General features: G+C 44.7%; 1 protein-coding gene and 1 long non-coding RNA gene across 5 annotated transcripts in view; both read right to left on the bottom strand.

The window, feature by feature from the left end:
• The window catches only part of RPTOR (regulatory associated protein of MTOR complex 1), a 412,728-nt gene that overhangs the window by 331,748 nt on the left and 65,826 nt on the right, over nucleotides 1-15,154 (bottom strand). For all 4 annotated transcript variants that reach the window (XR_013407456.1, XR_013407455.1, XM_015120520.3 and 1 more), the window contains exon 2: nucleotides 8,639-8,741. Coding sequence is in view for 2 of the 4 variants with exons in the window: in XM_015120520.3 (XP_014976006.1) it covers nucleotides 8,639-8,741 (103 nt within the window). In the remaining 2 variants the exon portion in view is untranslated. The remainder of the gene's footprint in view (nucleotides 1-8,638; nucleotides 8,742-15,154) is intronic.
• On the bottom strand, nucleotides 3,183-8,047 carry LOC144336084 (uncharacterized). The gene is made up of 2 exons (XR_013407508.1): nucleotides 5,158-8,047; nucleotides 3,183-5,025 (listed from the first exon to the last, which is right to left on the bottom strand). It is a non-coding gene; the product is annotated as an uncharacterized LOC144336084 (long non-coding RNA).

Raw genomic sequence — 15,154 nt, 5'->3', positions numbered from 1 at the left:
TGAGGTGGAATAGGCATGAATGTAAATGTAGAGAGGCACAGAAATACTGAGACAAACGTGTATAGAGAGAAGCACACGTACACAGTATGCACACACACACAGTATGCACACACACAGTATGCACACGCACATAGCATGCACACACACAGTATGCACACACACAGTATGTACACGCACACAGTATGCACACTCAGTATGCAAGCACACACGGTATGCACAAGCACACAGTATGCACACACACAGTATGCACACGCACAGTATGCACACAGTATGCACACGCACACAGTATGCACACAGTATGCATGCACACAGTATGCAAACACACAGTATGCACACGCACAGTATGCACACACACACAGTACGCACACACAGTATGCACACGCACACGGTCACGGTGTGCACACACAGTATACACACACACAGTGTGCACACACAGTATGCACACACAGTATACACACGCACATCAGTATGCATGCACACAGTATGCACACACACAGTATGCACACGCACACGGTATGCACACGCACACACCGTATGCACACAAAGTATGCACATGCACACATTATGCATACACACAATATGCACACACATAGTATGCACACAGTATGCACACGCACAGTATGCACGCACATAGTATGCACACAGAGTATGCACACACACAGTATGCACACGCACACAGTATGCGCATGCACAGTATGCACCCACGCACCCAGTATGCACACACAAAGTACGCACACACACACAGTACGCACACACACAGTATGCACACACACAGTATGCACACACCCACAGTATGCACACACCCACAGTATGCACACACCCACAGTATGCACACACATGCATTTCCTTGCTCTGTCCAGCAAGAGAGGTCCCAGGAGCAATAGCACGTCAGTTCAAAGAGAACACCTGGCACCCACATCTCAGTTTCTAACACCACATTCCACTAGGAGGAATGAGGCTGCGAAAAAGACTAGATAAGACAAAGTAAGCACATGCTCCATGAATGATGGAAGCAAGACAGAAGTCAAAGAATCCGGTCCAATGGGTTCCCAACAACCAGAGGCAGACAAGCTCGGCACCAAAGGATAACACTGGATTCTAAAACCACTGAATGAAAATGGAGGCCATGAGTTCAAAATGAAGAAACTGAAAGTGACGAGGAAAGGAATATTTGCACAATCTCAAAGCACTTCTTCCCGAAAATACCTTTCAACTACAAAGGGGAATTTCACATGAGGTCCAGCAGGCGCCAGCTTAATCAGCTGAGAAGATCTGCATGACCAGTAATGGATAAATCACAGCCCCGCACCACCCGGCGCAGCCCGCGTGAAGCAGGCAGCTCTGCGCAATGCTCCTGCCAGCGAAGCATGACCTAAACGGAATCATCAGGAGACACCGGAGACGTTCTACTAAACCAAGAGGCTGCCATCTTCACACGCCCGGGTCGGGGTGTCACGGAATGCCTGTGGAACTGCTTTAGACTGAGGGAGAGGAAATTAGGATGGCGCATGGATGAGCAGGATTCTGGTGCTACAAAGGACATTCCTGGGACACTGGCAAACCTGCATGCAGCTGAGGCTTACGTGGTAGTCACACGTCCATGCGAATCTCCTTGATTTTGGTGACTGCATTGTTGTCTGGAAAGAGAAACTCCCCGTTGGCAGGAATTACACACTAAGGAATTCAGAGGTGCTGAAGCACCATGTCAGCAGCCTTCTCTCAATGAATCAGAAAGGAAACAGCTTAGTACTATACTTGCAACTTTTGCAACTTTTTTTCATAATAAAAAATGGGCCTACTGTGGTAGCTCATGCCGGTAATTTCAACACTTTAAGAGGCTGAGGTGGGAGGATCACTTGAGCCCAGGAGTTCGAGACCAGCCTGAGCAACAAAGTGAGACCCTGTCTCCACAAAAAATTTTAAAAGCATGGGGGATGCACGTCTACAGTGCCAGCTACTCAGGAAGCTGAGGGAGGAGGATGGCTTGAGCCCAGGAGTTTGAGGCTGCAGTGAGCTATGATCACGCCACTGCCCTCCAGCCTGGGCAACAGAGTGAGGTCCTATCTCAGAAAAATGAAAATTTTAAAGTAAATAAATAAACTAAAAAATAAAATGTGGGCTGCAACACACTCCTGCAAATGTGCTGATTCCAATCACTAGGCTTCTTGTCCTCTCATGCCATATTGTTAAAACCACCATCACCAGGACCAGGCACCTGCCCACTTTTTAATAAAGGCCAAATAAAATTTTTCCAACTTAGAAAAAGCACATGCCCTTCTAAACTCAAAACTCACTTGAAATTATTAGAAAGCAGACTATATTTCTAAACTGCAGAAAAACTTTTAAAACACAATTTTCAGAAATCTCAATTGCCGGATCTTCCACACCAAGAAAGCAGCATGGAGTTCTTTCCATTCTCATTAACATTGTGTAAATACTGATCAAAGAGACTGTGTGGGAGAGGGCGGTGAGCTCTGATAAAATCTCAGGCTCTTCAGGCCGGGAAGAGCAACTCGGATCCTCAGATGACACCACCTACACAACCCCACAGGGCCTGCGTGTCCCCGGAGCACACACAGGGATCTGTATGAGGAGGGCTTCTTCTAAAAACCCAACATAAGCATCGCTGCAGAGGAAGAGGAAACAACTGATTACATTCAGCTGTGACAAGGGACAGATGAAGCGGAAAGAGTCCACGGTGGCTAATAAGAAGTCAATTTCAACCAGCACAGTCACCGGGAGCCAGCAGTGAGCCAAGAGAGCATCTGAGAAAATCAGCCACAAAACACAGCGGCTCCATCATGGGGTGTGGGGGACATGCAGCCTGGAAGGGGTGAGGGAACTGTCATCCTAAAACACCCTCACGTAGTGAGACAGCCAAATAATGCAGGAAACACTTTATTTCCAATTCAAATCAGATTAGATTTAGATGAGAAGAGTTTGGGGTTTTTTGAGACAGGGTCTCACTGTGTTGCCCAGGCTGGAGTGCACTGGCACAATCACAGCTCACTGCAGCCTCGACCTCCCAAGCTCAAGTGATCCTCCTGCTGCAGCCTCCAGAGTAGCTGGGACTACAGGCATATCTGTCATCTCAAAATCAGCCACCATGCCCCCCTAATTTTCTAATTTTTTGTAGAGACATGGTCTCTTACTATGCTGCCCAGGTTGAGAATAATTTGTAATTTTTGTTAAAGTAATAAAGGGAACTTCTGCTTTTGCTTAGGATGTGGAAAGCTGGGGTGGAAAGAGTTGCTCCAACCCTATCAACATGAGAAAGCTGAATAATCACCAACATCATCACTTTTCTTGAGCTCATAAGAGAGCTGAGACCGCAGGGCAGACAAATAAACCAAATCCCACAGGCCCGTCCTCTCTGAGAGCCCAGGCACATGCACAGACCATCTTCAAAGAGCACAGGTCTGCAAAAGAAACCAGCTAAGATGGAAACGCGTCCTCAAGGCCCCACTGTGGGCTCCATATCCATGTGGAAACGCAGGGGGTCCAGGCACAAGGGGCGCTCACACTCCCCTGCGTGCACCCTCACTGCACGCTCGTGAGAAGCACCCACTGGAGGCAGCACAGAGTGTGGAGAGGTTAAAGCCCACCTGCCCCTAGAGACCTCCTCCCCTAGGAAGCAAAGCCAGATCCCAGGGGCCAGAAGCCCCTCAGTCCACAAGAACAGGCAAACACTCCTGTACCTGGAGGGTGGGAGGAGATACAGACAAAACCTACCTTGCTCACCCTGGGCTTAGAACACATTGTCCCAAGACACAGGTGAAGGGCATGGAGGATGGGGTGAGGGAAGGCGCAAAACAGCCTACTCCTGGGATAGGAGCAGAACACGCCCTGGGCACAGAATTCTACACTGAACCGAGGCAGACGTTTGCCACCACTGGGGGAACAGGCGAAAACACTGCAACTGCACTCTGCCCAAGGCCCAGACACCCAGGGCCTGCCTGAGACTAAAGAGAAACCAGGACCACAGAGAACTCCCACCACTCCACAGCCTGGCGCTGGGTCACTAGCAATGGAAATGCTGTGCCAGGAGACAGGCAAAGCCAGGGACCACTCAGTGCGGCAGGTGGGCAGGCACGGCTCAGGCTAGGGGTGGAGCAGGAACCCTGGGAAAACCCCCTGGCATGCCTGTGCCCACCCTAACACAGGAGGACCGTGCTGGTCAGCTTTACGTGTCCACTGGGCCAGGCCATAGCATTCAGCAATTCAATCAAACACGAACCCAGGTGCCACAGTGAAAGCACTCTCTACACGTGGTGACATCCACCATCAGCTGGCTTAAAGGAGATTTTCTTTGGTAATATTGGGGGTCTCACCCAATTAGTTGAAGGCCTTAAGAGCCAAACTGAGGTTTTCCTAAGAAGACATTTCTGCCTGAAGACAAGACATGCATGCGACATACATACATACATACATACACACTTATACTTACACACACACACACACACACACACACACCCCTACTGCCCCTGTTTCTCTGGAGAACCTTGACTGATACAAGCACTAATCACTCTAAGAACTAAGTTTCTGCTGCAGTAGGTATAACCACTACAACAACAAATTCCAACCCCAGTTAACTACTTACTAAACTATAGACTATACGACTTACCTCATTCGCTATTGTTCTACACACAATGTCCAGCATGCAATTAAAATTTATAAAGCACACAAAAAAGCAAGGAAAAGCACATTACAGTCAAGAGATAATAAAGGAATTAGGAGACTCAGACTCAGGGCTGACCCTGATTTCTGAACTATAGGTCAAGGACTCTAAGGTAACTATGACGAACGTAGCAGAGGCTCTAGAAGGAAAGGCGGGTGATATGCCTTTCCCCTAGAAATGGAAACTAAAATAGTCAATGGAAATGCTAGAAATAAAAAACCCAATATCAGAGAAAAAGAATTCCTTTGACTGGTTTATCAGCAGACTAACAAAAGCTCAATGCGACATGGGAGAGAACAAACAGGAAGAGCTGCGGGACAATGTCCAGCAGCGCAATACATAGAGAGCTGAGTCCCAGAACACAGACACACACAGAAGAGCTGTGGGACAATGTCCAGCAGCACAATACAAAGAGAGCTGAGTCCCAGAACACAGACACACACAGAAGAGCTGCGGGACAATGTCCAGCAGCGCAATACATAGAGAGCTGAGTCCCAGAACACAGAGACACACGGAAGAGCTGTGGGACAATGTCCAGCAGCGCAATACGTAGAGAGCTGAGTCCCAGAAGAGAGAGAAAACATCCATAAATATTTGAAAAGATAATGGGAACTTTTCAAAGATGAATACATCAAACTACACATCCAAGAAGCTCACAGAAACCCAAAAAGAATAAATTTCACAGGTGCAGTACTGTGCACCCATAGTCCCAGCTACTCAGGAGGCTGAGGCAAGAGGATCACTAGACCCCAGATGTTCAAGCACAGCCCAGCAGGGGCAACACTGAGAGACACCCATCTCTAAAAGGAAAAAAAAGGGTGGGGAGAATAAATTCCAAAACAAACGAACAACAAAAGAAACTAATAGGTTATAGATAAAAAGCTACTGAGAATACGAAGGGAACATCTTGAAGGTTGCCAGAGAAAAATGAAACAAAATATACAGAGAAACAAAGAATTACAGCAAACTTCTCAGAAACTGCTAGCCAGAAAATAACAGGTGACTATTTTAAAAGACAGTGCTGAAAGAGTCAACAGAAAATTATATACCCAGAAAAAATTCCTTTCAACCACAAAGACAAAACGAAGAGTTTTCCAAACAGAAATCTAGGAAAATATAATGCCTCTAGACCAGCACTGCAAGATACGTTAAAGTAAGTTCTTCAGGCATGATGATTATGATACCAGATAGAAACCTGGAACTGTGGAAAGAAATGAATGGTCCTCAAAACAATAAATATGAAGGTAAATATAAAAGACATCTATTCATTATTTTTAAAAATCTTTTAAAAAACTGACAGTTCAGCAGTTCCTTAAAGAATTAAACATACACTTGGCCAGGCACAATGTCTCACGCCTGTAATCCCAGCACTTTGGGAGGCCGAGGTGGGTGGATCACCTGAGGTCGGGAGTTTGAGACTAGCCTGACCAACATGGAGAAACCCTGTCTCTAGTAAAAATACAAAATTAGCCAGGCGTGGTGGCGCATGCTTATAATCCCAGCTACTCGGGAGGCTGAGGCAGGAGAATCACTTGAACCCGGGAGGCAGAATATTTACCCAGAGAAAATATGTCCACACAAAGATCAAGTGCTTATAGCAATTTTATTCATAACTGCCAAAAACTAGAAACAACCCAAATGTCTGTCAGTTAGTAAATGGATAAATTGTGGGAGAGCCACAAAAATGGAATGAAGCAAAAAAACTACTAATACATGTAGCTACACAGAGGAATCACAAATAAATTCTGCTAAAGGAAAGAAGCAAGATACAAGAAACTACAAACTATATGTCAACACTTAAATGACATTCTGTAAAAGGAAAAAATCAGATTAACGGTTTGCAGAGGCCAGAGAAATGAGAGGGGATCGATTACAAAGGGGCCCGAGGGAACTTCCTTGGTGTGATAGAAATATTCTATACATTGATTATGGCATTTGTTACATGACTGTATATATTTGTCAGAACTTAAAGAAATGTACACCTAAAAAATGTGAACTTTACTGTATACAAATTGTATCTCGGCCACGCGTGGTGGCTCACGCCTGCAATCCCAGCACTTTGGGAGGCCGAGGCGGGTGGATCACCTAAGGTCAGGAGTTTGAGACCAGCCTGGCCAACATGGTGAAACCCCATCTCTACTAAAAATACAAAAATTGCTTGGGCATGGTGGCAGATGCCTATAATCCCAGTTATTGGGAGGCTGAGGCAGGAGAATCACTTGAACCTGGGAGGCGGAGGCTGCAGTGAGCCGAGATCATGCCACTGCACTCCAGCCTGGGAGACAAAAGCGAGACTTGGTCTCAAAATTTAAAACATTTAAGAAAAAAATTGTATCTCAATAAATTTGATGCTAAAATAAGAAAAGTAGATATCGTGTGGAATGGTTAAGAGCAGTCTCTGATGGAAGAAAAACTTTGCAAACCGCACCTCTGCTAAAGGACCAATATTCAGCATACATAAAGAACTCCTACAACTCAACAACAACAAAATAAACAACCCAATTCAAAAATGGGCAAAGAACTTAAATAGACATTTCTCCAAAGAAGACCTATAAATGGTCACAAGGCCCATAAAAGATGCTCAACATCACAAATCATTAGGCAAATGCAAGTTAAAACCACGAGATCCACTTCACACCCGTTAACATGACCATTAGAAAAATAAATAAATAACAACTGTCGGCCAGGACGTGGAGAAACTGGAATCCTGGTACACTGCTGATGGGAATGTGAAATAGTGCAGCCACTGTGGAAAACAATAGGTTGATTGCTCAAAAAACTAAACGCAGAATTACCATGTGATCCAGCAATTCCACTCCTAGGTATATATCCAAAAGAATTAAAAGTAGAGACTCAAACGGGTAGTTGTACACCCATATCACAGCAACATGATTCACGGTAGCCAAGAGGTAAAAACAACCTAAATGTCCATCAACAGATGAATGGTTAAAGAAGTGTGGTGTATCTATACAATGAAATACAATTCAGTCTTAAAACGGAATGAAATTCTGACACATGCTACAACGTGGATGAACTTTGGGGGTATTATGCTAAGTGAAAGAAGCCAGAAACAAAGGGACAAATACCTTATCAGTATGAGGTCCCTAGAATGACAAATTCATAGAGACAGACAGTGGAATGGTGGTTACTAGGGGCTGGGGGAAGGCAGGAATGAGGAGTTGTGTAATGGAGACAGAGTTTCCGTTTGGGGTGATGAAAAAGTTCTAGAGATGGACAGTGAGAATGCTTGCACAACATTATGAATTATTTCATGTCGTTGAATTGTACACTTAATAATTCCTAGAATGGTATTTTGTGTTGTGTATGTTTTACCACAATTAAAAAAAAAAAAAAAAAACACAGTCTCTGGACTTGAACTGCATAGGTTCAAATCCCAGCTCTGCTACTTATAGGACAACCGTGAGCAAATTACTAATCTCTATGTCTCATGTTCCTCAGCTCTCAAATAGAGATAAGCAATAAACCCCACCACAAAGGGTTGTTGTGAGCATTGTAAATTGTAAAGTGCTTCCTATGGTACCTGGCACACTAGAAGCACTCAGCAAATGCTGGCCATTGTTATGGGCCATGATCCATTATGTGATGCTTTGCTGGAAATGGTTCCATTTACCTTTTCTACATTTCCATGCAGGTATCAGTCATTCCATTTTTTTTTAAGTGTACATAGATACTATTCCAGACAGAACAAATTTAAAGTAGAAAATTATATAACCCAATAATCATTATCTTATTAATTTTTCTTGAAACACTTTCTCCACTACAAATCACAGGTGAATGCATCTGAAATTACTTAAAGGTGATGTGACTCCAAAAAGAAAAAAAATCCTGATTTGCACAGCTGGAGACAGACCCCTGGACCAGACCACAGGCTTGGCGAGCCCCGCCCAGCCCAGAGCCAGCCAGAGGGCCTTCGTGGCAGCGGGTGAGGGAGGTACTCACCGATCCAGCATTCCAAGCGCGCACAGGGCGTGGTCTTCACCACATCGGGAGGGTCCACACCAACATTCAGGCACAAAACTAAGGCAACACTGACTGTCTTCATCTGAAAGCATAACAGAAAAAAATATATATATATATTTCAATATGGAACTCATTTATGTGTTTTTCCAGCTTTTATAATGTTCCCCAGAACACTGAGCCCCTTCCCCACCCCGCTGCCCTCCAGCCAGCCCTCCACCTGTCACCTGGCTATCCCAGCCCTAGTGCAGGAGTGACGCCCTTCTCTGAAGGCAGGGTTTCACAGCAAGGGTGGCAGGTGGTGAGAGGGACGTAGCAGGAAGGGCTATTCTCAGGCTTATGATAAATCTCCAGAAACGGAATTATTTGATCAAAAGATATAAACATTTTAACACACTCAATACATTCTGCCAAATTCCTTTGCAAAAAAAATTACACAAATTTACACTCCCACCAGATATTAAACCAGATATAAAATCCTTGTTATTTAAAATCATCAATCATTTAATGAGAAAAGCTGTCGTATTGATTTAGTTTGCATTCGTTCACATCAGTGATGTTGCCTGGTTCTCCTAGCGTTGTTCACTGTTCTCACTGCCTGCGTTGTTCACCCTCCATGGACCATCTACTCATTCCTCGTACTTACACTGTGGCATGGCCACACTGACCTCTCGGCCCTCAAACCCACGGTTCCCTCTGCTGGGAGTTCCCCTCCCCTGGGTCACCTGGCCGGCTCTGACTCTCTCCTCGGATCTCAGTTTAAAGATCAATTTCTTGGGGAGGCCTTCTCTGGATACCCCTCAACACACCTTCCACACTCCCCATCGGGGTGGAACCAGCTGGGGAACGCTGCGATCGCACCTGTCCTTTCCTCCTGGCAGAGCGCCAGCCCATGGACACTCCTCAGTGGGCCAGAGGCTCAAGTCCACTTGTTTGAGCAAAACCCTGGCCCTGACTAGGTGCTAACTATCTGCGGAATGAGGGAAGACATGTATTTCAGTACAGTGTTTCTGTTTTACACTGACCCTTTAAGCTGTCTGGATGTTACTTATTCTGGTATATGATACAAGAAAAGGATTAACTTTTTCTCATAAAACTAGCCAGTTGTGTCAATCTCTGTTAAATAATCTGCCTCAAACTCATAGGTGTGCACAGATACATATATTAATTCTCACAGAGACAAAATCCTATTACTGGGTAATCAAATTCATCCCATTAACCTATCAACCAATACTTCTACTAGTACTACATTAATTTAACTAATTTATCTTTATATTTCATAATACTTGGGTCATTTTTCACCCTCAAATTTTTTTTTATTTTACTTAGCTATTTATATTCACTTATTTTTTTCAAATCAGTTCTTCAATCTTTTAATCCCATTGGGATTTTTATTAAAATTGCACTGAACTAAAATTGCAATGAAGTTTAATTTGAACTTAATGTTAAGAAGTAACAGCCTCATAATATTCTATTTTCTATACAGAACATAATATGGTTCTCCATTTACTCAATGTTCCTTTAACTGTTTTCAGTAACATTCTTATAGTTTTCTTCACGAATAAATCCTGTGCATTTCTTACTGGGATTATTCCTAAGATCTGGGTGTTCCATAGATCAGTAGAGTGATGACAGTTAACATTAATTTAATTGACAGTACATTTCAAGCAGCTAGAAGTGTGTGGTGGTGTGCACCTGTGGTCCCAGCTCAGGAGGCTGGGGCAGGAGCATTGCTTGAGCCCAGGAGTTTGAGGGTACAGTGTGCAATGACTGTGCCTGCCAACAGCCACTGCACTCTGGCCTGGGCAACACAGCAAGACCCCATCTCTAAAAATAAATGAATAAATCATTTTTAAAATACCTAAAGAAAATAATTCGCATATTCCTAGCATAAAGAAAAGATAGGCCGGGCACGGTGGCTCACCCCTGTAATCCCAGCACTTTGGGAGGCTGAAGCAGGCGGATCACCTGAGGTCAGGAGTTCAAGACCAGCCTGGCCAACATGGTGAAACCCCATCTCTACTAAAAACACAAAAATTAGCCAGGCGTAGTGGTGTGCACCTGTAATCCCAGCTACTAAGGAGGCTGAGACAGGAGAATTACTTGAACCCAGGAGGCAGAGGTTGCAGTGAGCTGAGATTGTACAACTGTACTCCAGCCTGGGCAATAGACCAAGACTCCATCTCAAAAAAAAAAAAAAGAAAAAAGAAAATGATAAATACTTACAGTGATAGGTATCTCAATCACTCTGATTTGATTATATGAATGTATAAAATTATCACCAATAAAAATGTTTTTAATTTTTAATTTTAAAATTATTTCCAGATATTTCATGAGTATTTCAGGGAAATACGTATTTCCCCATAACAGTTTCTTATTGATAATTGTTGCTATATAAGAAAAATGGTTAGTTCCTTTACTACATTCTTAGTTAAACGTAATTGCTTTTTGGTGATTCTTTCAGGTTTTGAAAGTACACAACTATACTATCTAAGAAAAATAAGTCTGCCTCGTTCTTTCCAATAGATCATTCCTCTTGTTTCAGTTTTAGGTCTTCATCTTTTATCAGGAAAAAGCACTGAAAATCAGAACAACAAAAGTCACTGTATTTAATTAGTGACTTTATTTATGTGACCAATTTATTTATTTAGTGACCAATATTTAAGTAATATTTAAGTAATCGGTATCTATAATCCCAAATCCCAATTATTGTATAGCAAACTCAGCCTTTGTGGATACACTGCTTAAAACTAGACATTTTCTGGAAACGTTTCTGTGGTCTTCCTGTGGCCACGGCGAACACCTGTGAACACCTGCCTCACAACAGTTTTCGATCAAGGGTGTTCCTTTCATGCTCTGTAATATGGGGAGGAACGGATTCAAACCGTGGAGCAAGTTCCAAGCTGCTTCCTAAAGGAAGAGGCTGGCTTTGCCTACAGCCATCTGCAGGGGCCCTCTGTGGGAAGGGAAGCCTTCTAATGAGAAAACAATCTATACCATCAGGCTCTCTAATTTTCATAATAGATCGTGTGCTTCCCCACAGCTTAACTGGTTCCCAACTGGGGAACTTCTCTTATCTTGTCCCTAATCTGCAGAGAGAATATGCCTTAAACTGATGTCAGGCTCCTGTAGCAAAATCCAGTGGAAGAAACGGCATTAACGGGCCAACTGGAGACACCCACCGGCTGCTTCCGTGGCCAAGTGCCACCGCCGCTGCCCTGGGGCTTGTCTAGCAGTGCTTTCTCCCCGTTGATCCATATGCTCTGTGCGCCCCAGGAAAAGGTGGGCAAAGCTGTTTTTCTGGGCTGATGTATGCTCAGTAACTTCCCATACAACCCTGTTCTTTCTTGCTCTCCGGAAGTTCACAGCCAGGTTTGGGGCTCAGTCCCAGCACTTCTGATCAGTGGTGACCTCCCTGTGCTAAGGTGCTTGTGTCCTGAGCCGTGCAGTGTAGATACACAGTCTACTTCATCCTTCACCAAAGGGTCATGAACTAGGTGGTGGCGTTCCCCCCACAGCAGGGCATCCAGGGAGTAAGGGGTGGATGCAAGTCCAGGGAGACAGCAAGTGGGGCAGCCAGGACTAGGGAAGCTCGCCGGGTGAAGAGGCTCTGCGGCTGCTGGGTCTCCTTCCTCCTCTGCGTATCGGGGCTGGGGAGGCGGTGGAGGCTGACACAGGGCAGTGAGGCGGCATTCCCAACACCTCTGACTTTATTCCTATTTCTCCTACCTCGGCTGTCATTCTAGACAAGTCATATTCCCTCCGCCTCTACAAATGCAGCTAATTAAATTTTTAAACTTCAACATTCCCGGTCAAATGAGTAGTTCTAGTTAATTATAAAAATGATCTCTGAAGATCCCTGAGTCCCTTACACAAAAGTACTAACAGAAGCCCAGGAATCGTCCTTGAGTCCCACGGGATGACTGAGGGGCCTCACCTCCCTGTGCCTGTCAGTGAGTATGGTCTTCCTGACTCACCGAATGCTACTGAGAGAGACGTTTCTGGCCTCTTTACAGGCCAGCAATAGGAAGGCATGGCCCTCAGCTGGAATGTGTGAAATTAGCTACGCTATACAAAGACAAGAACCAAGACAAGAAAGAAATTAATTTGATTCATCCTTGTTTACACCATACACACCTAACCCTACATCCTGCATTCTACTTTGAAAGAAAACAAGAAAAACACCTGAGAATACACTGATGCATGAACCAGAACAATGTGTTTGCTCTAACATCTAGCTACCAATTTAACTCCAAAACTGGGCAAAACACAGTGCTGCCACATATCCTCAAGCCAAAAAAAATACGTCTTGCTCCTCTGCAAATTTTAACTGTGAGCCTAATTTCAAATTTGATCAGTTGTTTGTTTTGTTTTTTGAGACAGACTCTCGTTCTGTTGACCATGATGCAGTTCAGTGGCACAATCTCAGCTCGTTGCAACCTCTGCCTCCTGGGTTCTAGCAATTCTCCTGCCTCAGCCTCCCAAGTAGCTGGGATTACAGGCGCCTGCCAGCATGACAAGCTAACTTTTTGTATTTTTAGTAGAGACAGGGTTTCGCCATGTTGGCCAGGCTGGTCTCTAACTCCTGACCTCAGGTGATCCACCAGCATCCGCCTCCCAAAGTGCTGGGATTACAGGTGTGAGCCACCACACCCAGCCTCAAATTCAGTAAGTTTTTTAATTCTTAGCTATACCTAAAACGTCTTTTTGGCATTTTATTTTCATTTCTATGGCAACCTCGTTCCAAAAACTCTTGATTAATGTTTTTTAATAACAGTTACAGAATGTTTAAAATGTAAGGGCTATCAAATTTAATGTGCCAAAAACTGCATAATATTACATAAGTAAGTTTTTTGACTTTAAGACATTTTCCTCCAATGCAATGTAATTTAAGATGGCATGGTTATAGCCCCATAGGTTAATTTTGAATTTGAAAAGAGTATCATTTTGAGAAACTATAAAACCTTAAATGCTCACTAACAATGCATGGCCTTGGACATGACAGTTAATTTCAATCCCTCCTGAAAAATTTCCTCATCCTTAAAGTGAGGGGGTGGAGACAAATGACCTCTTAGGTGCTAAGGATTTTTCAGATTCTGAAGTTCTGACTCATGACTGGTCTTCCCAGCCATCCTGGAGGCACCCGCTAAAGTCTGGAGCACACGCCTAAGGACTCTGTGCCCCAGCTCAAGGTCTCCACCCAGTCATCCTGGAGGCACCCCCTAAAGGCTGGCACACACACCTAAGGATCCTGTGCCCGGCTCAAGGTCTCCACCCAGTCATCCTGGAGGCACCCACTAAAGGCTGGCGCACACACCTAAGGATCCTGTGCCCGGCTCAAGGTCTCTGCGGCACTTTGGATTCCAGGTGGGAGAGGCTGGGGGCCGTCAAGCAGTGGGGTCCTGATGGTATTATAACAGCCTGGGCAGTGTTCTTGATGGTCCTTTGGTGCCAGCTTGGTTTTGAAATTCCAGTGTTCACCTTGGTGAAAGGATAATGTGATCCCTCTGCCCTGTCTCACAGAACACACCTAAGAGGGTTAAAACACCCAGGAGGGTTTGGAGCGGCACCCAGGAAGGTGAACACACCCAGGAGGGTGAACACACCCAGGAGGGTTTGGAGCGGCACCCAACATTCACCATGTTAACATTTCCACTCTCCATGGAATCAATCAAGAGTGTCCAGTCTCACCCCAGCTCAGGCCAAGTGTTGCCGCCAAATGAGCTGTTAAATAATCCAGTGTTCAGAGCGTCTGGGTGTCAGAATTGCACACAGGGCCTGCAGACGAGATCACCTCCACTCGAAGGCCTGTAAGCTCAGAGCATGTCACCTCACAGGTGAAAGACGTATTAATGTCTGTCACCTCCCAAAGAATTCAAACCAAATCGCAAGGGATTTCCTTACTGGAGTCTTCCTTCATAACTGATTGGATAAAATCATATATATTTAAAAAGATACAGGTGATCAGGTGGCACAAACAAGCTTGAGTATAAATTCCCAGGCTGACGCACAGTGACACCTAAGTCACCGTGCAGAATGAAGAAATTAAACATGTTCAGCAGCCCAATCACTGCCTTCTGTTCCCCACATTGAGAGTGTGGCTCACACTTATCCTCCCAACAGCAACAACTGAGACTGGTGGAAAATAAACAGAAAGCAAGACTGGGGCTGGCCACGCGGGTCACAGCATTCACGATCCCCTGGTTTGTCTGAAAGCAGAGCCACCCAAATCCACCCAATTCCCGGGAGCGCTCATTAGGATTCACAGCATCAAGCAGAAACTCGGAGCAAAGCCGAAGCTACACAAATGCATAATTTATAAAGAAAGTCAGAAACTAGAACATATAGCAAAGAGAGTAGATATACCTCGCAGGGAAGGGGAGGCGGATAACCAAGTTGTTCAAGAGAAGGAAAAGCCAGTTTGCCCCCTCACTTCCATTCCAAGCACTGCTACAAAGTGAGCACCAAGCCCGCAGGAAGCACATCCAACTGAATTTC

The sequence above is a fragment of the Macaca mulatta genome, chromosome 16 (assembly GCF_049350105.2).
Source record: "Macaca mulatta isolate MMU2019108-1 chromosome 16, T2T-MMU8v2.0, whole genome shotgun sequence".
In the NCBI taxonomy this organism is placed as follows: Eukaryota; Metazoa; Chordata; class Mammalia; order Primates; family Cercopithecidae; genus Macaca; species Macaca mulatta.
The sequence above is the reverse complement of the archived record's forward strand: the minus strand, read 5'-3'. Positions and strand labels throughout refer to the sequence as shown.